The 20,845-nt window shown below is 43.4% G+C and overlaps 1 protein-coding gene across 1 annotated transcript in view; it reads right to left on the bottom strand.

Annotated features, from left to right (window-relative positions):
* LIMS1 (LIM zinc finger domain containing 1) overlaps positions 1-1,537 on the bottom strand; it is a 152,546-nt gene extending 151,009 nt beyond the window's left edge. The window contains exon 1 of the mRNA XM_008008323.3: positions 1,314-1,537. Within this exon, the coding sequence (XP_008006514.1) occupies positions 1,314-1,345 (32 nt within the window). The 5' untranslated portion in view covers positions 1,346-1,537. The remainder of the gene's footprint in view (positions 1-1,313) is intronic.
* Between the last annotated feature and the right edge of the window lie 19,308 nt (positions 1,538-20,845).

Below are 20,845 nucleotides of genomic sequence, written 5' to 3' on the forward strand. Positions count from 1 at the left end.
ATTTAAACCTGCATTGCCAGACATTCCCTTGAAACTGAACACAGTGAGTCTGTCACTTTAAGGAAAACAACTGACAATATTTTGTTTCCAATGATAAAAAGCAAGCTTTCAACTGAAAATTAGAATTTTGGAAAACTTGTAAGCACCACACCTTGTATCTGACAGCTTTTAACATAAAGACTTTGCTAATGAAATCAATAGTGATAGTAACGAATGTTATTCGGCGCTATTAATGAAATGCGTCACCTTGGGATCTGCCTAACTCAGTGAGCCAGTATTTTCCAAATGACAAACATATGGTGTTACAATGGGTAACAGGTCCATTCAAACTGCAAGACAGACCAAGGAATTTTAATGTAACTGTGTGCAAAGGCCACTGACAGAAGCTTCAGCTGCATTCAAACTGCAAGAGAGACCAAGGAATTTCTAACGAAACTGTGTGAAAAGTCCGCGGACAGCAGCTTCAGATAACAGCAAGACAGACCAAGAAATTTTAATATAACTGTGTGAGAAGTCCACTGATAGTAGCTTCAGATTTCACGCCCAAACCAGCCTTTGAGAAACTTCCACTTACGTAGTTTTGGGGTAGTAATAAAGAATACCCATAATTATCTGAAAAAGCTATTAAGACAGTACTCCCTTTTTCAACTACACATCTGTGTAAGATCAGATTTTCTTCATACGAACACATACCGCAACAGACTGAACGCAAAGCAGATGGGAGAACGCAGCTGTCTCTAAGTCAGACAACTCAAGAGATTCGCAAACTGTAAAGGACGCCACTAGTCCCACGAACTCTTTTGTTTCAGCAAAACCCTATGTTGCATAAAAATGCGGTATGTACGTTAACATACCACGGATTTATTCAATTAGTTAATTGTAACTTCACTGTCTCGGTTTTGCTTTCTAGTACAGTCTATGGAGACAGCCATCCTTCCAGGTCCTCTAGTCCCAAGAGGGGTCCCGAGACCAAGACGTCTGCGACCTGCTGATCCCTACTGCTAGAAGATAAATGATTAGCTAGGCAAATACTGATTTGTCTTAAGGAACTCTGGGGGCAGCGAGGCGGCGTCAGCGCCCGTGCCACCGCGGACACCCGGGAGTGAACAGCAGGGGTCTCCTCCGCCGGCCCGCAGGCAGCCACGCCGCCGCGCGAGCGCTGAGGGTCCGTGCTCCGGGCTCCGCGCCGCCCGGGTGAGGCCGCAGGGAGGCCGCGGGGAAAGCCCGGCCGCCCGCCCGCGCCAGGCCCGGCCCGAAGGCCCGCCGGGAGCGGCGGGGCGGACGTGGCGGGCGCCGCGCGGCGCGGCCCGTACCTGTGGGTCATCCCAGCCGCCACGCCCAACATCTCTCCGCTTTCCACCGCCGCAGTCTCTCCGCCCCTCGCCTTACGGCGCCGCTCCAGCCGCGTCCTAGTCCCTCGCCGCCGCGGCCGGCTACTGGCGGGCCCGGAGCAGGAAGGGGAGAAAGGCCAGGGGCGGGCCGCGCGGGGGCGAGCCAGGCCGGGGCAGGCGAGGCGGGCCGCGCGGGAAGGCGGGGAGGGGCGGGGACTGGCTGGGAGGGCGCGGGAGGGCGGGGACTGGAGAGGTAGGCGCGGGGGGCGGGGAGGGGCGTGGTGGGGCGGGGCACGCCTCAGACCCCGCCCCAACCCGTGGCTCGCGCCCGCCCCCATCTTAGCACCCCAGGCTAGTCTGAGAGGCTGGCGCAAAGGCAGCTGGCGGGGTTGGGGGCTACTTGGGATCCCACGACGTGCGGCGGCTACTCGGAGGCCGACTTCCCTACAACAAGGATGGCGGTGACTGGCGCAGAGAGCAGGCCCAGCTCTCCTTGCGTCGAGGCTCCTCTGATTCCACTCGCGTGGCTGCGCGGCCCTGGCAGCGGCCTCGGTCCCGGGGGTGGGAGCTCCACAGGGTTCCGCCCGGTCCTGGCCACTACGCCGGAGGGGACTCTATGCTAAAGTTCTGTCGGGCAGGCGGGGCGTCCGGGAGAACCTGGTCTGGATCGGCCACCGCTGGGTCCCTGAGGTCCCACGGAGCCTGCAGGCTTTGTTTAACTTGTGAGTTAAGAAGTTAACCTTTCTTGGAGAGATTTCCAGTCTTGCCTCTGAATCCTGTTCTTCCTTGCTAGCTCTCATTGTCTTCACCCATTTTATCTATCAAAATCTGAAATTTCGGGGCCGGTGCAGTGACTCACGCCTGTAATCCCAGCACTTTGGGAGGCCAAGGCAGGCGGATCACCTAGAGTCAGGAGTTCAAGACCAGCCTGACCAACATGGAGAAACCCCGTCTCTGCTAAAAATACAAAATTAGCAGGGCATGGTGTTGGCGCATGCCTGTAATCCCAGCTACTCGGGAGGCTGAGGCAGGAGAATTGCTTGAACTTGGGAGGCGGAGGTTGCGGTGAGCTGGGAGATCGTGCCACTGCACTCCAGCCTAGGCAACAGGAGGGAAACTCCGTCAAAAACAAACAAACAAAAAAACCCTGCAGTCTCCAAAGGATCTAATAGATAAGACAGGTTATTCACCCTGAGCATAAATGACCTCTCTCAGGGTACCTGATTCAGTAACTATACTTACTCTCTGGTAATAGAATGGAAACTTTGGTCTCCTGCCAGTCGACGCATGTGGGGGAAAAACACTGGATCTATTTGATGTCCTGACATCAAAGTAAATTCTAAACAAAGCAAATAGTTAAATATTCAAAAAAATAAAAATAAAAAATAGAGGGAGAGAGAGAATATAAAAATACCAGAAGAAAACAAGGGAAAAAACAAAACTAAGGTTGGAGTGGTGAGAGGCTTTTCAAAGAGCATATAAACCATAAAATTAAAAATTGATAAATGTAGGCTGGGCGCCATGACTCCCGCCTGTAATCCAAGCACTTTGAGAGGCTGAGGCGGGTGGATCACCTGAGGTCAGGAGTTTGAGGCCAGCCTGACCAACATGGTGAAACCCCGTCTCTACCAAAAATACAAAACTTTCGCCGGGTGTGGTGGAGGGTGGCTGTAATCCCAGCTACTTGGGAGACTGAGGCAGGAGAATTACTTGAACCCGGGAGACAGAGGTTGCAGTGAGCCGAGATCGTGCCATTGCACTCCAGCCTGGGCAACAGAGCGAGATTCTGTCTCTAAATAAATAAATAAATAAAAATTGATAAACATTTAAATTGATAAATATAATGTAGAAATCTAAATTTTCTGCATAGCAAATAAATATAACAAACCCCAAGAAATATGTCTGTAAAATGTATGACAAAAATTATATTTTTATCTAATTTTTTAAAAAAGAAGTACAAAAATGTTCAACTTAGAGAAAAACAGGTTTCTACAGAAAATACAAACGATTTTTTGAAGTACAAGAATCTAATACCATAAAACAAAAATAAAAGATGATTTTTCACAAATGCAAAGATGAAAAGTTTGACTATATACTGTTTTGATGAGGATATAGGGAAACCCTTTTTTTCCCCCCTAGAGGAGGTCTCCCTATGTTACCCACACTGGTCTTGAACTCTTGGACTTAAACTATCCTTTTGAATAGCAGGGCTTATGAGTGCATGCCAGCATGCCTGGCTAATTTATTGTTGATAGGAGTATAAATCCATACATGCTTTGTAAAGAACAAGTGGGCAATAGCTGTCAATGTAAAATTCAGCTCTACTTTGACCCAGGAAATTCATATTTTGGAATTTATCTTACAAATGTATTCTTATATGTACACCAAAAGAATGTACAAATTTGACTGGGCACAGTGGTTCACACCTGTAACTCCAGCACTTTTGGAGGTTGAAGTCGGAGGATCCCTTGAGGTTAGGAGTTCAAGACCAGGCTGGGAAGAAAAGGGAGACCCCCATCTCTACAAAAATTTTTTTAAAAAATTAGCTGGGCATGGTGGTGGGCACCTGTAGTTCCAGCCAGCCATAACTGCACCACTGCACTGCAGCCTGGGTGACAGAGTGAGACCCCTATTCAAAGAAAAAAAAAAAAAGAACAAATTTTAAAGATCCCTTGGCAACTCTCTGTACACTAAATGATATCACTGAAATTTACTTTAAAATGTAGGGGTGGGGAATGTGGGTTGATAACTTGAAACTACTTCATAAATACATGATATTCTTTATATTAGCTTGTCTACTTTAGTGTATATGTGAAAATTTCTATAATAAAAAAGTTTTTAAAAATTGAAAGCAGCCAGGCTCAGTGGCTCAGACCTGTAATCCCAGCAATTTGGGAGGCCAAGGCAGGTGGATCACGACGTCAGGAGATTGAGACCATCTTGGCTAACACCGTGAAACCCCGTCTCTACCAAAAATTAAAAAAAAAAAAAAATTAGCCACGCGTGGTGGGCGCGCGCCTGTAGTCCCAGCTACTCCGGGGGCTGAGGCAGGAGAATGGCGTGAACCCCGGGAGGCTGAGCTTGCGGTTAGTCGAGATCATGCCACTGCACTCCAGCCTGGGTCGACAGAGCGAGACTCGGTCTAAAACAAAAAAGAAAGAAAGAAATTGAAAACAGAAGAATGTACAAGGAGAGTCATTGCAGTTTTGTTTTTAAGAACTGAGAAAGTTTATTTATCCAGGACATTGTTTAAGTAAATTATGGTTTCTACCAGTAATACTCTGCAGCTGTTAAATAAGAATAGCCAGTAAGTATATGAAAAAATGCTCAACATCACTAATCAATAGGGAAATGCAAATCAAAACCATGGTGAGATATACCTCCTACCCTTTCAGATGGCTACTATCAAAAAAAAAAAAAAAAAAACAGAAAATAATATTGGCAAGGATGTGGAGAAATTGGAACCCTTGTGCACTGTTGGAGGGAGTGTAAAATGGTGCAGCTCCTGTGGAAAACAATAAGGCAGTTCTTTAAAAAATTCAAGATACAGTTGCCATATGATCTAGCAATTCCACTTCTGGATATATATCCCAAAGAAGTGAAAGCAAGGTCTGGAAGAGATATTTGCACATGCATATTCATAGTAGCATTATTCACAATAGCTGAAAGGTGGAAACCACCCAAATGTCCAGAAATGGATAAATGGATAAGTAAAACGTGGTAGATTCATACAATGGAATATTTATTCACCCTTATAAAGGAAGGAAATGTTGGCTGGGCGTGGTGGCTCATGCCTGTAATCCCAGCACTTTGGGAGGCCAAGGCAGGCAGATCACCTGAGGTCGGGAGTTCGAGACCAGCCTGGCCAACATGGTGAAACCCCATCTCTACTGAAAATACAAAAATTAGCTGGGCATGGTGGCGGGCACCTGTAATCCTAGCTATTTGGGAGGCTGAGGCAGGAGAATCACTTGAACCCAGCAGGTGGAGGTTGCAGGGAGCCGAGATCATACCATTGCACTTCAGTCTGGGCAACAAGAGCAAGACTCCATCCCAAAAAAAAAAAAAAGGAATGAAATTCTGACTCATGCTGCAAAATGGATGAACCTTGAGAACGTTACACTAAGTGAAAGAAGCAAATCATAAAAAGGACAAATACTGTATGATCCCACTTACGTGAGGTACCTAGAGTAACGAAATTCAGAGACAGAAAGTAGAATGGGTGTTGTCAAGGGTATGGATTGGGAAGTGGAGAGTTATTGTTTAATGGGGACAGAGTTTCAGTTTTGCAAGAGAAAAAATTCTGGAGATGGAGGTGGTGATGTTTGCACAGCAATGTAAATGTACTTCACGCTACAGCACTGTGCCTTTAAAAACAGTTAAGACACATACATCTTAATTAAAAAAATAAAAAGAAGTTGACTGGCTGTATGGGTGTAAAGATGGTGGCATGATCTGGGAATAAGTAGCCAAAGGAATGGGCATAAAGTTGAAACAAGCGAGGAAGAGCCAGGTCATTAGGGTCCTGAATGTTAGGGGATGCCAGATTTTTCTATGAAAAAAAATGTAGGCCAGGTGCGGTGGCTCGCGCCCGTAATTCCAGCACTCTGGGAGGCCGAGGCAGGCGGATCACGAGGTCAGGAGATCGAGACCATCCTGGCTAACATGGTGAAACCCTGTCTCTACTAAAAATAAAAAAAAATTAGGCGGGCGTGATGGCGGGCGTCTGTAGTCCCAGCTACTCCGGAGGCTGAGGCAGGAGAATGGCGTGAACCTGGGAGGCGGAGCTTGCAGTGAGCCGAGATCGCGCCGCTGCACTCCAGCCTGGGCGACAATGCAAGACTCCGTCTCAAAAAAAAAAAAAAAAAAAAAAAAAAAAAAAAAAAGAAAAAGAAAAAAATGTATAAATAAGAATGTGTAGTGTAGATATGGATGTTTTTAAATAAAAACTTAATGAAGGGCATTATTTATGAAAGTGTTCATGTGTATGTGCTTTGAGAGAAGGAACTCAGGTGCCAAGGAGAGAAGTTAGGAGTCGGTTTTAATAATTCAGCAAGTGATGTTTGTAGAAATGGAGGAAGGGTGTAGAAAACACCTATCCAACTCTCCCTGTCTGTGGGACCTGCCCCATATTTGTACAATGGACCCCACTCTTCTGGCTGGAGGTCATTAGACCAGAGAAGGGCACCGAAGTCTGCAGGACCAGAACCCCTACATAGGGATTTAGAATTGAAGCTAAGAGGTTTCAGTCTCACTCGGGGCTGGGTTCTTCAGTGGAGGTGCAAACACTTGGGAGCTTTGGAGAGAAGCCCTTTTCTACTCTGTGAAACCAGTAGTTGAGAATGTGTGTCCACGGAGAAATATAAGTAAATATAGATCAAAACAAATGCAAAGAAATGATAAAAGTGTTAGCATAAAGTAATATAATCGTATTTTAAAGCTAACATGAGGCCAGGCTCGGTGACTCACATCTGTAATGCCAGCACTTTGGGAGGCGGAGGTGGGTGGATCACGACGTCAGGAGATAGAGACCACCGTGGCTAACACGGTGAAACCACATCTCTACTAAAAAAAAATACAAAAAATTAGCCGCGCATGGTGGCGGGCGCCTATAGTCCCAGCTACTCGGGAGGCTGAGGCAGGAGAATGGTGTGAACCCACGAGGTGGAGCTTGCAGTGAGCCGAGATCACACCACTGCACTCCAGCCTGGGCGACAGAAGGAGACTCCGTCTGAGGGGGGAAAAAAAACAAAAGCTAACTTGAAAATTGCAGTCCCTATAATCCTACTTCCTACATCGAATTGGTGATCTTGCACTTTTAGTGTCATTTTCTGTCAATCATAGTTATATGTATCCCAATGTAATACATATATTACCTATTAACATGAAAAATTTTAAGCACAAAGAAATTTAAAGGAAATATGCTCATCTATGAATATTATAAAGCCACCATCTAGATTTATCAATTAATGTTTTGCAGTGTTTAATTTTTTTACTGTAGTTTGAAGTAAATAACTTTAAACTCTTCATCCCTAAATACTTCAGAATGCATCTTTTTTTTAAAGAAGCAGTTCTTTTACAGTATAATCACACAATTTTCACAAGTAATAGTGCTTTCTAAATGTTGTCTAATAACCAGACTATATTCACATTTCCCTTTTTGATCCCAAAAAATGTCTTTGAGAGCTGGTTTGTTTAAATAGCGTTCTAATTAAGGAGCATAGGTTGCATTTCATTGTTTGTCTCTAAGGTTTTTAAAAATTAAGTGTAGGCCGGGCGCGGTGGCTCAAGCCTGTAATCCTAGCACTTTGGGAGGCCAAAACGGGCGGATCACGAGGTCAGGAGATCCAGACCATCCTGGCTCACACGGTGAAACCCCGTCTCTACTAAAAAATACAAAACAATTAGCCGGGCAAGGTGGCGGCGCCTGTAGTCCCGGCTACTCGGGAGGCTGAGGCAGGAGAATGGCGTGAACCCGGGAGGCGGAGCTTGCAGTGAGCCGAGATCCGGCCACTGCACTCCAGCCTGGGCGACAGAGCGAGACTCCGTCTCAAAAAAAAAAAAAAAAAAAAAAAAAAAAAAATCAAGCCTAGTACCTGGCCCCCCTTTTTTTCTTCTTGACTTTGAACTTATTGGAGAAACCTAGCCAGCTTGTAGAATTTGGGTCAATGTTCTCACTTTCTGTATGTATCTGATTGTTTCCTCATGGTGTTCTTTAACTGTATTCTATTTCCGGTGCAGAATTTTAGGCTTGAATACAATTACATTAAACATGTTGGGCAACAATTCTTCACCGTTGATGCCATTTTCTTTCTTCCTCGCTTGCTTGTTGGCTTTCTTTCTTTGTCTTTTTTTTCTTTTTTTGACGGAGTTTCACTGTGGTCACCCAGGCTGGCATGCAGTGGCACGATCTTGGCTCACTGCAACCTCCGCTTCCCAGGTTCAAGTGATTCTCCTGCCTCAGCCTCCCAAGTAGCTGGGATTACAGGCGCTCGCCACCACGCCCAGCAAATTTTTGTATTTTTAGTAGAGATGGTGTTTTATCATGTTGGCCAGGCTGGTCTCGAACTCCTGACCTCAGGTGATCCACCCACCTCTGCCTCCCAAAGTGCTGGGATTACAGGCATGAGCCAGGACGCCCAGCCTGATGCCATTTTCTTCCCATAATATCTAGTGTACTCACTATTAGAGATTCTAAGATCATAGGGTTAAGGTAACTATTCCTTTATCTTCTTGCCACTAGAAAGTATTCTATGGGTTGATACACCGAGATCTTTGACATCTTTCCCTGAATGGTTTTAGCATGCAGTAATGATTCTTTCTCGCATCAGTTACTTAATTAGAAGTTGCCAAATGGTAATTAAATTCTCTTGTTTTTTCTACATTTATTAACTGTCATTCTAATCGCTAATGAACTTTCCCTCATCCACTGGGGTTATTTTGTATCTAAAACTTAGTTCCACTGCAGAGAAAGAATAAATTGTTCTTTATTTACCTTTAATTACCAAGTTTTAGAATAAGAAAATGAATAATAGCCACCCCCAGCAGTGACAAAAAAGATGGTTTGTTTTCATCTTTATTGAATATGATTATAGACTCAAGAAGTTTTATACTTTAAATGTGTTCTAGTCAATTATGGTTCATTACTTTTATTGATGCTCAAACTGTCAAAATGTTCCAGATTTGGCCAAGGGGAGTCCTTTCTGCTGGCTCCTGAGACCTTTTCAGACCATAGCTGTATCTATCATTAATTTGGGGAAATTTTCAGTCCCTGTTGCTTCAAATGTTTCTTCTGTTTCTTTCTCTTTTTCTTCTCTTTCTGGTATTTCCAAAAAGTCTCCATGTTCCACCTTTTGTAATTGTCTTGCAGTTCTTTACTCTTGTTCAGTTTTTCCTTTTTCATCCTTTTTTCTCATTGTATGTCAGCTTTTGAAGTATCTATTGGCATCTCTTCGAGCTCACTGATTCTTTCACTGACCATATCGATTCTTTTGATGAATCCATCAAAGGCATTCTTCATTTTTGTTATGGTGTTTTTTATTTCTAATATTTCATTTTTATCTCTTCTTAGTGTTTTTATCTCTCTGCTTACATTACCCATCTGTTCTTGCATGTTATGCTCTTTTTACATTAGAGCCCCTAGCATGTTAATCTTAGTTATTTTAAATTCCTGGTTGGATACTTCCAATATCTCTTTCATATCTGAGTCTGGTTCTGATGCTTGCTCTGTGTCTTCAAACTGTGGGGCTTTTTGTGTTTTAGTATGCTTTGTAATTTCTTGTTTGAGGCTGTACATGATGTACTGGGTGAAAGGAACTGAATTAAATAAGGTTTTAGTATGAGGTTCTGTGTTTCTCTCACTGGGAGATAGGCTTTGTTTACTATTTGCTATAGTCGTCGATGTCAGAGGCTAAAACTTCCTCTAGTGTCCTTGTGTTGTCTCCCCTGTTTTCTCTGGGGAGCTCCCTAGAGGCTTCTTTGTAAAGTGGCTCTGAGTCTTGCAGTGTCTATCCCTCTTCATGGGAAAACATCAAACAAACCCATACAGAGGGACATCTGACAAAATACCAAGTTTCAACAATCATGGATTGAATCCTGAAACAGAGGAAGGACACTGAAGGAAAGACTGGGAAAACCTGATGGAGGTCTGGAGTTTAGTTAGTGATACTATACCAAGACTAATTTCTTAGTTTTGATAATTTGTTAACAGTTATGTTAACACTGGGGGTAGCTGCGCAAGGGGTGTGAGAATGGTTTTATATCTTTAACCTTGGTGCCTGTGTTTCCAGTGTAAGGTCACTGTTATTCCTTGTAGTTAACACGTATTTGGCACCACAGGATTCATTCTGGAATTCTCCTTGGCTTATTTATAACTTTTCTTCTTTTTCTAGTAGTGAGAAACCTGGTTTTCATATCTCATGCAGAGTTTACAAAGTCAATTTAAACTTTTGTTTTGTCATATGCAATGATTTTATTACCTGTATTTATTTCAAAGCTTATGAATTTTTAATTATTCTAAGGGCTAACAGAACTTTTTCTTGTTTTCTACTCTTCAAGAGTAGGTAAGACTTTAATTTAGTTTGGAATTCATGAATCACATTACAAAAGGTATCCTGTGGCTCTCTGAGAGCTAATTTATTTTGGCAAAAGGCTTTGGAGAGCTGTGAGTGGTGGCTCATGCCTGTAATCCCAGCACTTTGATCTGAGGCAGGTGGATCACCTGAGGCCAGGAGTTTGAGACCAGTCTTGCCAACGTGGCGAAACCCCGTCTCTACTAAAAATACAAAAAATTAGCCAGGCATAATAGCATGCACCTGTAGTCCCAGCTACTTGGGAAACTGAATCAGGAGAATCTCTTGAACCTCGGAAACAGAGGTTGCAGTGAGCTGAGATTGTGCCACTGCACTCCAGCCTGGGAAACAGCGAGGCTCCGTCTCAAAACAAACAAACAAACAAAAAAACAAAAACAAAAAAATTAGACGGGCGTGGTGGCATGCACCTATAGTCCCAGCTACTCAGGAGGCAGAGGCAGGAGAATCACTTGAACCTGGGAGTTGGAGGTTGCAATGAGCAGAGATCACGCCGCTGCACTCCAGCCTGGGTGACACAGTGAGTCTCCATCTCAAAAACAAACAAACAAACAACAACAAAACAAGCAAACAAACAAAAAAACTAAACAGGCTTTAGGGAAAACCAACCACCAACAACAAAACAAGCAAACAAACAAAAAAACTAAACAGGCTTTAGGGAAAACAAACCAACAACAACAAAACAAGCAAACAAAAAGACTAAACAGGCTTTAGGGAAAGAGCAATCTAATCATCTGATTATATAATTGGCACTCAGATTGGGAATGACTCTGGCCTAATTTCTTCAATTTGCATTTTAAAATAGGAGCTTAGTTAGCCTCCCAATAATATGCAATTGATGTATTAGGTTTGGGGAGTGAATATTTTTCAAAGCAGAAGATATTTCTCAATTCTTGCTTACATTTAGAGGCTGAAGTTCAAGGAAGCCCCTACCTTGGCACTATATTCCAGGGAGGTATTTGGAGTTAATTTCAGGGCCTAGCAGAGTGACTCTTCAGAACAGCAGTATATCATTGAAATGTAATGTGTTACAAATGAGATCACTACAAGTAATTTAAAAATGTTCTAGTAGTACTTTTATCAAAAGTAAATAGAAACATGAAATTAATTTTCACAATATATTTTATTTAAATTAATATTTTCACGATGTTAAAATTTCAACATGTAATCACTACAAAAACTACTAGTGAGATATTTCACATTAATTTTTCCATGTAAGCTTTTGAAATCTGGTGTTTATTTTATATTTACCGTACACCCTGATTTGGAATAAACACATTTCAATCTTTCAATAGCCACATGTGGCTAGTGGCTACTGTATTAGAGCAGTCCTAGAACTAAGGAGTCCGTTTAAAAATATTTTGAGGCCGGGCGCGGTGGCTCAAGCCTGTAATCCCAGCACTTTGGGAGGCGGAGACGGGCGGATCACGAGGTCAGGAGATCGAGACCAACCTGGCTAACATCGTGAAACCCCGTCTCTACTAAAAAAATACAAAAAAACTAGCAGGGTGTGGTGGCGGGCGCCTGTAGTCCCAGCTACTCGGGAGGCTGAGGCAGGAGAATGGCGTGAACCTGGGAGGCGGAGCTTGCAGTGAGCTGAGATCCGGCCACTGCACTCCAGCCTGGGCTCCAGAGAGAGACTCCGTCTCAAAAAAAAAAAAAAAAAAAAAAAAAAAAAATATATATATATATATATATATGTGTGTGTGTGTGTGTGTGTGTCATAGTCTATAAGGCAATATGAAAGCTGATCTGAATGATTTCTCCTTTTCCAGGAAAGGAAACAAAAATGAAATCATGTTAGGGCTGCATATTTTATGAGTCCCAGGAGAAATACACATAGTCTGAAAGAATGATCTCAGTCAGAAACTCAGAATGAATCATATGAATTAAACATTGGACAATGTCCAGTGCTCAGCATGTGTTTTTGGTTTACAATAAGAGCATATTATGCCACCAAATACAGAGATTTACTATTATACTTAGTGTAGGAGGTATATTGAGACATTGCTCTAGACTACTGCAGTTCCATATTTTGTGAAAACTTATACTGCACTGTTTTTGTTTTTGTTTTTGTTTTTGAGACAGAGTTTCACTCCTGTCACCCAGGCTGGAGTGCAATGGCGTCATCTCAGCTCACTCCAGGCTCCGCCTCCCGGGTTCAAGTGATTCTCCTGCCTCAGCCTCCCTAGTAGCTGGGATTACAGGTGCACGCCACCACGCCTAGCTAATTGTTGCATTTTTAGTAGAGAGGGGATTTTGCCATGTTGGCCAGGCTGGTCTCGAACTCCTGACCTCAGGTGATCCACCCACTTCGGCCTCCCAAACTGTTAGGATTATAGGCGCGATCCACTGTGCCTAGCCTTATATTTCACTCTTTAGGAATTATATCTTATTGTAATCTTAAACTACACTAAAATAAATAACGTAAACCTTTTGTCAAATTGCTCAGAGTAGGTTTCTACTTTGGTTATAAGGAATAAAAATCATGCTTTTGTGTACACACTAGACATCTAAAGCAATCAACTATAGTTAACCAGCAGTGCTCTTACCAAAAGGTAACTCTTTCTAGAATCTGGTACACCATTTAATATCCGTATGAGCATATGGTTGGTTTAATAATTGTTTTCCATGTTTATAAGTTTTCTTTACTTTTATAAGCAGTTAAAAAGAATCCCTTTCACTGAAATACAATCTGTGGTGGGACTTCTAGCTTTCCTCCATCTTACTCTGCTAGATTTATGTCGCTGCCATAGCTATGCGATGGGTGATGTTTACACTATGCTCAAACAAAGTAACCATAAAAACACATCACTGGGCCGGGCGCGGTGGCTCAAGCCTGTAATCCCAGCACTTTGGGAGGCCGAGACGGGCGGATCACGAGGTCAGGAGATCGAGACCATCCTGGCTAACACAGTGAAACCGCATCTCTACTAAAAAATACAAAAAACTAGCCGGGCGAGGTGGCGGCGCCTGTAGTCCCAGCTACTCGGGAGGCTGAGGCAGTAGAATGGCGTAAACCCGGAGGCGGAGCTTGCAGTGAGCTGAGATCCGGCCACTGCACTCCAGCCCGGGAGACAGAGCGAGACTCCGTGTCAAAAACAACAACAACAACAACAACAAGAACACATCACTGAATAATACAGATATTCTGAAGTCAGGCAAGCCAGCCTTCATTAACTGATCAATTTCCTTAGAAAAGTTGATGAAACTAAAGACTGAGGTTCAAACAAAAAGCCCTCTCAAGGGGGTATGAATTTCTGATAACTTATGGGGTAAGAAAAAGAGCAAGAAACTTGGAAGTAGGGAAGAGAAAAAAAGAAAAGGAGCAAGAGGGGATAGCCAGCTCTCAAAAGAGTCTTCACTAGGAAAGCAAAATCTGTATCTAACCAGTACCAACATGTGAAGAAAGAGTGAGCATAGCAAAATTTAGAAGTGTTGCTTGAAAACCAAACAAAAAACGAAACACCTGGCTGGGCACGGTGGCTCATGCCTGTAATCCTAGCACTTTGGGAAGGCGAGGTGGGCAGATTGCCTGCACTCAGGAGTTCGAGACCAGCCTGGGCAACATGGTGAAACCTCGTCTCTACTAAAATACAAAAAAAAAGAAAAAAAAAAAAGCTGGGCTTGGTGGTGGGCGCCTGTAGTCCCAGCTACTCGGGAGGCTGAGGCAGGAGACTTGCATGAACCCGGGAGGCGGAGCTTGCAGTGAGCTGACATCGGGCCACTGCACTCCAGCCTGGGCGACAGAACGAGACTCCGTCTCAAACAAACAAACAAACAAACAAAACCCCCAAATACCTATTTACTCCTAAGGTAACAAAAACTAACAGAAATTGCCCTATTCTGAATGAACTATGTTTAGATTGCTTTTGCTAATTGGAAAAGCAGTAACAGAAATGAACTCAAAAGCCATTTATAATAACTTTTCAAATATTTACATTTGTATTTAGACTTCAGTATGTCTCTTGGAAAAGAGTTGTAGCCATAAACAATTATTTGACTAAATAACAATAGTTTAGGGTAGAAGCAGAGGCTCATGCCTGTAATCCCAGCACTTTGGGAGGCCGGGGTGGGCGGATCACTTGAGGTGAGGAATTTGAGACCAGCCTGGCCAACATGGTGAAAGCCTGTCTCTACTAAAAATACCAAAATTAGCCAGGTGTGGTGGCCCATGCCTGTAATCGCAGCTACTCCAGAGGCTGAGGCAGGAGAATCGCTTGAACCCGGGAAACGCAGGTGGCAGTGAGCAGAGATTGCGCCACTGCACTCCAGCCTGGGTGACAGAGTGAGACTTGGTCTCAAAAAAAAAAAAAAAAAAAAATTAGTGTTAATCTTCTGGTTAGTGACAGTGACAAGAGCATGCTGAAATTTGTTTGTAATTACACATTTGAAGTGGACAATAAAAACATTTCACATGTATTGTGTATGTCCTGTGTCCCAGGTACTGTGCCGAGTCAGCCTTTTCCCTGCATTATTTCACTTAATTCCATTATATTATTATCTTTATTTGAAAATTAGGAGTGAGCCAGAGGCACATAACAGGATTATACTAATAAGGATTTTTCTCATATAACAAGAAATGTGAGATAAGTCATGGACAGTTGGTTAACAAGAATTAATTTAATTTTTTTCTGTTTTCAAATCCACCATTCTTAGCATATCTGTTCCCTCATGGTCACAAGATGGTTGCCACAGCTCTAGGCAGCAGTACTTTTTTTTTTTTTTTTTTTTGACAGAGTCTTGCTCTGTCGCCCAGGCTAGAGTGCAGTGGCACTGTCTCGGCTCACTGCAAGCTCCGCCTCCTGGGTTTACGCCATTCTCCTGACTCAGCCTCCCGAGTAGCTGGGACTACAGGTGCCTACCACCACATCCAGCTAATTTTTATATTTTTAGTAGAGATGGGGTTTCACCATGTTGGCCAGGCTGGTCTTGAACTCCTGACCTCAGGTGATCCACTCGCTTTGGCCTCCCCAGGTGCTGAGATTACTGGCATGAGTCACTGCACTCGGCCATGTTTTACTTTCAAATATGTGATCGATTTTAGAGGAAGTGCCACGTGTTGCTGAGAAGAATGTATGTCTGTTGTTTTTGGGTGGTGAGTTCTGTAGATATCTATCAGGTCCACTTGATCCAGAGCTGAGTTCACGTCCTGAATATCTTTGTTAATTTTCTATCTCGATGATCTGTCTAATATAGACAGTGGGGTATTAAAATCTCCTGCTAGTATTGTATGGTGCTCTAAGTTTCTTTATAGGTCTTCAAGAACTTGTTTTATGAATCTGGGTGCTCCTGTATTGGGTGCATATATATTTAGGATAGTTAGCTCTTCTCATTGAATTGAACCCTTTACCATTAAATAATGCCCTTCTTTGTCTTTTTTGACCTTTGTTGGTTAAAGTCTACTTTGTTAGAAACTAGGATTGCAACCCCTGCTTTTTTCTGTTTCCATTTTCTTAGTAAATTTTCCTCCATCCCTTTATTTTGAACCTATGTGTGTCTTTGCATGTGAGTTGTGTCTGTTGAATACAGCCCACCAATCGATCTTCTCTTTTTATCTAGCTTGCCATTCTGTGTCTTTGAATTGGGGCATTTAGCCTATTTACATTTATGACTAATATTGTTGTTATGTGTGAATTTGATCCAGTCATCATGATGCTGGCTGGTTAATTTTGCAGACTTGTTAATATAATTGCTTCATAGTATTGTTGTTCTGTGTACTTCAGTGTGTTTTCGTAGTGGCTGGTAATGGTTTTTCCTTTCCATGTTTAGCACTTCCTTCAGGAGCTCTTGCAAGGCAGGCCTGGTGGTGACAAAATCCCTCAGGATTTGCTTGTCTGAAAAGGATGTTTGGCCGGATAGGAAAAGCTTAGTTTAGCTGGATATGAAATTCTGGGTTGAAAATTTTTTTCTTCCAGAATGTTGAGTATTGGCCCCCACTCTCTTTTGGCTTGTAGGGTTTCTGCTGAGAGATTCATTGTTAGTCTGACGGGCTTCCCTTTGTAGGTGACCTGGCCATTGTCTCTGACTGCCCTTAACATTTTTTCTTTCGTTTCAACCTTGGAGAATCTGATGATTTTGTGTCTTGGGTTTAATCTTCTTATTGGGGTATCTTATTGGGGTTCTATATGAAGTATCTTATTGGGGTTCTCTGGATTTCCTGAATTTGAATGTTGGCCTGTCTTGCTAGGCTGGGGAAGTTTTCCTGGATGATATCCTGAAGTGTGTTTTCCAACTTGGTTCCATTTTCCCCATCTCTTTCAGCTACTCCAATCAGTCATAGGTTCGGTCTTTTGACATAGTCCCATAGTTCTTGGAGGTGTTGTTCATTCCTTTGGGTTGTTTTTTCTCTAATCTTGTCTGCTTGCCTTATTTCAGAAGATAGTCTTCAAGCTCTGATATTCTCTCTTTCACTTGGTTGATTTGGCTATTGATACTTGTGCTGGCATCATGAAGTTCTTGTGCTGTGTTTTTCAGCTCCATCAGGTCATTTATGTTCCTCTCTAAACTAGTTATTCTAGTTAACAGCTCCTGTAATCTTTTATCATGGTTCTTAGCTTCTTTGCATTGGGTTAGAACATAATCCTTTAGCTTAGGGAAGTTGATTATTACCCACTTTCTGATGCCAGCTTCTGTCAGTTCATCCATCTCAGCTTCAGTCCAGTTCCGTGCCTTTGCTGGAGAGGTGTTGCGATCATTTGGAAGAGAAGAGGCATTCTGACTTTTGGAATTTCTGGTGTTTTTGCGTTTTTTTCCCCCTCATCTTCATGGATTCTACCTTTGATCTTTGAGGCTGTTGACCTTTGATGGGGTTTTGGTGGGGTCTGTTTTGTTGTTGTTGTTGTTGTTACTTTCTCTTTCTTTGTTTTTCTTTTAACACTCAGGCCCTTCCTCTGCAGGTTTGCTGCAGTTTGCTAGGGGTCTACTGCAGATTGTTTGCCTGGGTATCACCAGTGGAGGGAGCAGAACAGCAAAGATTGCTGCCTGCTCCTTCCTCTGGAAGCTTCATTTCAGAGGGGCACTGACTTGATGCCAGCCAGAACTCTCCTGTATGAGGTGTCTGGCAACCCCTGTTGGGAGGTCTTGCCCAATCAGGGTGACCGACTTAAGGAAGCAGTCTGGCTGCCTCTTAGCAGTGCGGTCCACTGTGCTGGGGTGAATCCCCCTCTCATCCGGATTGCCCATACTCTTCAGAGACAGTAGGCAGGAAAGATTATGTCTGCTGAACCTGAGACCATGGCTGCCCCTCCCTGGAGGTGCTGTGTGTGTCTCAGGCTGATGAGAGTTCTGTCTGTAAACTGCTGGTGGAGTTGCTGGAATTCCTGCAGGGAGACCCTGCCTGGTGAGGAGAGATGGATCCAGGTCCCACCTGAAGAAGCAGTCTGGCCACCATCTGCCACAGCCACTATGCTGCACTGTGGGGAATTCCACCCAGTCCAAACCTCCCAGTCTCCCTAGCACTGGCAAGGGAAAACCTCTGACGAGAACCACAGTAATGGCCGTCCCCCCTTTCGCCAGGAACTCAGTTCTCTTAGGCAGACTCCAGGCTGCTGCGCTGGCCAGCAGGGATTCCAAGCCAGTGAGTCTTAGCTTGCCTGGGTCTATGGAAGTGGGACCTGCTGAGCAAGGCCTCTTGGCTCCCTGGCTTCAGCCGCCTTCCCACGGGAGTGGATGGATCTCCTGCCTCACTGGAGTTCTGGGACTTGTTGGAGTATGCAAAAATTCCTGCAGCTCAGTGCTTGCCCAAGGGCCGCCAACCCTAGCAGTTGCCATGGGTCTGCACAGCTTTGTGATTGGGATCCAAGGCCCTAGTGGTATGGGAATAGGAGGGAATCTCCTATCTGTGAATTGCGAAAACTCCATGGGAAAAGTGTAGTTCTCTGGGCAAGTAGCACAATCTCTTACTTCCTCCCTTGGCTGGGGGAGGGAGGTCCCTTTGCCCCGTGCAGCTCCTGGGTGAACCATCACCCCAGCCTGCTTTTCCTTGCTCTCCGTGGTTCACACCAACCACGTAGTCAGTCCCAATGAGAGAATCTGCGTACCTCAGTTGGAGAAGCAGAATTCATTCGCCATTTACGTTTGTCTCAGTGGGAACTGCAGATCAGACATCTACTTCTACTCGGCCATCTTGGCCCATTCCCTGTCACTATATTCTCACATAGCCTTTCCTTCATGCATGTGTGGAGGGGCAAGCTCTGGTCCCACTTCCTTCTCTTTTTTCTTTTTCTTCTTCTTTTTTATTGAGACGGAGTTTCACTCTTATCGCCCAGGCTGAAGTGCAATGGCGCGATCTTGGCTCACTGCAACCTCTGCCTCCCGGGTTCAAGCAATTCTTCTGCCTCAGCCTCCTGAGTAGTTGGGATTACAGGTGCATGCCACCACGCCCAGCTAATTTTTGTAGTTTTAGTAGAGACGGGGTTTGGTGGCCAGGCTGGTCTCCTAACCTCAGGTGATCCGCCCTGCCTCGGCCTCCCAGAGCACCGGGATTGCAGACCTGAGCCACCCGCGCCTGGCCTCTCTTCCTTTTCTTAAAAGGACACCAGCTCTATTGGATTAGGGTTCTACCCTTATGAACTGATTTGACCTGAATTAGCCCCTTCTAGGCCCTATCTCCAAATACGGTCACATTGGGGGTTAGGGATTAAACATATACTTTTGGTGGGAGACATAATTAATCCATAACAATAAGTGTCAAAGCAGTATCTCTGGTGTTTTTGGATTTCCGTTTATTATATAAATGTGGCATGTTTATTTTTATTCTAAAGGATTGCAATGGAAAAACAACCAAACCCTTGCTCCATTTTTTCTGGTCCTAGGTCCCATCTCCAGGGACAACTACTTTACACTTTTTTAGCTTTTAATTTTGGTATTTACGTTCATATTTCTAAATAATATGATCATAGATTTTTAAAGTTCATTTTAGAAATTTTTTATTGATTTCCTTTTATGTTAGATGAGAATTTAGGTCTCTTATGCCTCCCCACTTCCCTATACCCATTCTCCTAAAATAACACCTGCCTTACTCCATTTTGTGTTGCTACAAAGGAATATCTGAAACTGGGTACTTTGTAAAGAAAATAAGTTTATTTGGCTCAAGTATCTGTTGTTTGGAAAGTTCATGATGGAGCATGTGCATCTGGTAAGGGCCTTAGGCTGCTTCCACTCATGGCAACAAGGTAAAGGGAAGGAAGCTGGCATGTGCAGAGGTTACATGGAGACAGAGGAAGCAATAGAATGGCAGGGGGCAGATAACCAGGCTTTTATTATTATTCTTTTTTATTTTTTTTGAGATGGAGTCTCACTCTGTTGCTCAGGCTGGAGTGCAGTGGCATGATCTCAGCTCACTGCAACCTCCACCTCCCAGGTTCAAGTGATTCTTCTGCCTCAGCCTCTTGAGTAGCTGGGAGTACAGGCACATGCCACCACGCCCAGCTAATTTTTGTATTTTTAGTAGAGACAAGGTTTCACCATATTGGCCATGCTGGTCTGAAACTCCTGACCTCGTGATCTGCCCCCTTGGCCTCCCAAAGTGCTGGGATTACAGGCGTAAGCCACCATGCCAGGCGTATTATTCATTTTTAACAACAGCTCTTGCAAGAACTCATAGAGTAAGAACTCATTCATTACACTTTCAGGGAGGGCATTAATTTATTCATGAGGGATCCACTCCCATGACCCAAGCACCTCCCATTAGGTTCCACTTCAAAGATTGGAATCAGATTTCAATGTAAAGTTTGGTGGACAAACATTCAAACCATACCAATATCCTAATGTTTTGTAAATAGTGTTCCACTGTTTTGACTTTATGTTTTATCCAGTGAACTAGGAATGTACTATGACTATGTCTCCTTCCCTGTTTATCTTTTTGTTATTCCTAATGTTAACATAAACTTCTCCTCCCCCATTTTCTTAGTCTCCTATTTACACTTCAGGAATTCTTCAGCAACCTTTCTGTTCATTTCATTTTAGTAGCTTTTTATTATGAAAAATTTCAAATATATACCACAATAGTAATAAAAGCATAATATACTATGGTATAAGTATAATATAATGGTAATAAGTAGTAATAGCAATAAAAGTATAATACACTGAAATAGAGATTCCTCATCTTTAAGCTTCAAATATCAACTCCTTTCCGGGGAATACAAGGTTGGTTTAACATCCAAAAGTCAGTCAATGTAAGAGTGCACCATATTAATAGAATAAATAAGCTTATGATTATTTCAATAGACACAGAAAAAGGATTTGAAAAAACCCAAGTCTTTCATAATAGAAAACTCAACAAACTAGGTATAGAAATAAACTTCTTCAACCTGATAATGGACATCTATGAAAATCCCACAGCTAATATCATATTTAACGGTAAAAGACTGAATTCTTTCCCTCTAAGATCAGAAACAAGACAAGTATATCTTCTCTCACCAC

The sequence above is a fragment of the Chlorocebus sabaeus genome, chromosome 14, assembly GCF_047675955.1.
Source record: "Chlorocebus sabaeus isolate Y175 chromosome 14, mChlSab1.0.hap1, whole genome shotgun sequence".
NCBI classification, from domain to species: Eukaryota; Metazoa; Chordata; class Mammalia; order Primates; family Cercopithecidae; genus Chlorocebus; species Chlorocebus sabaeus.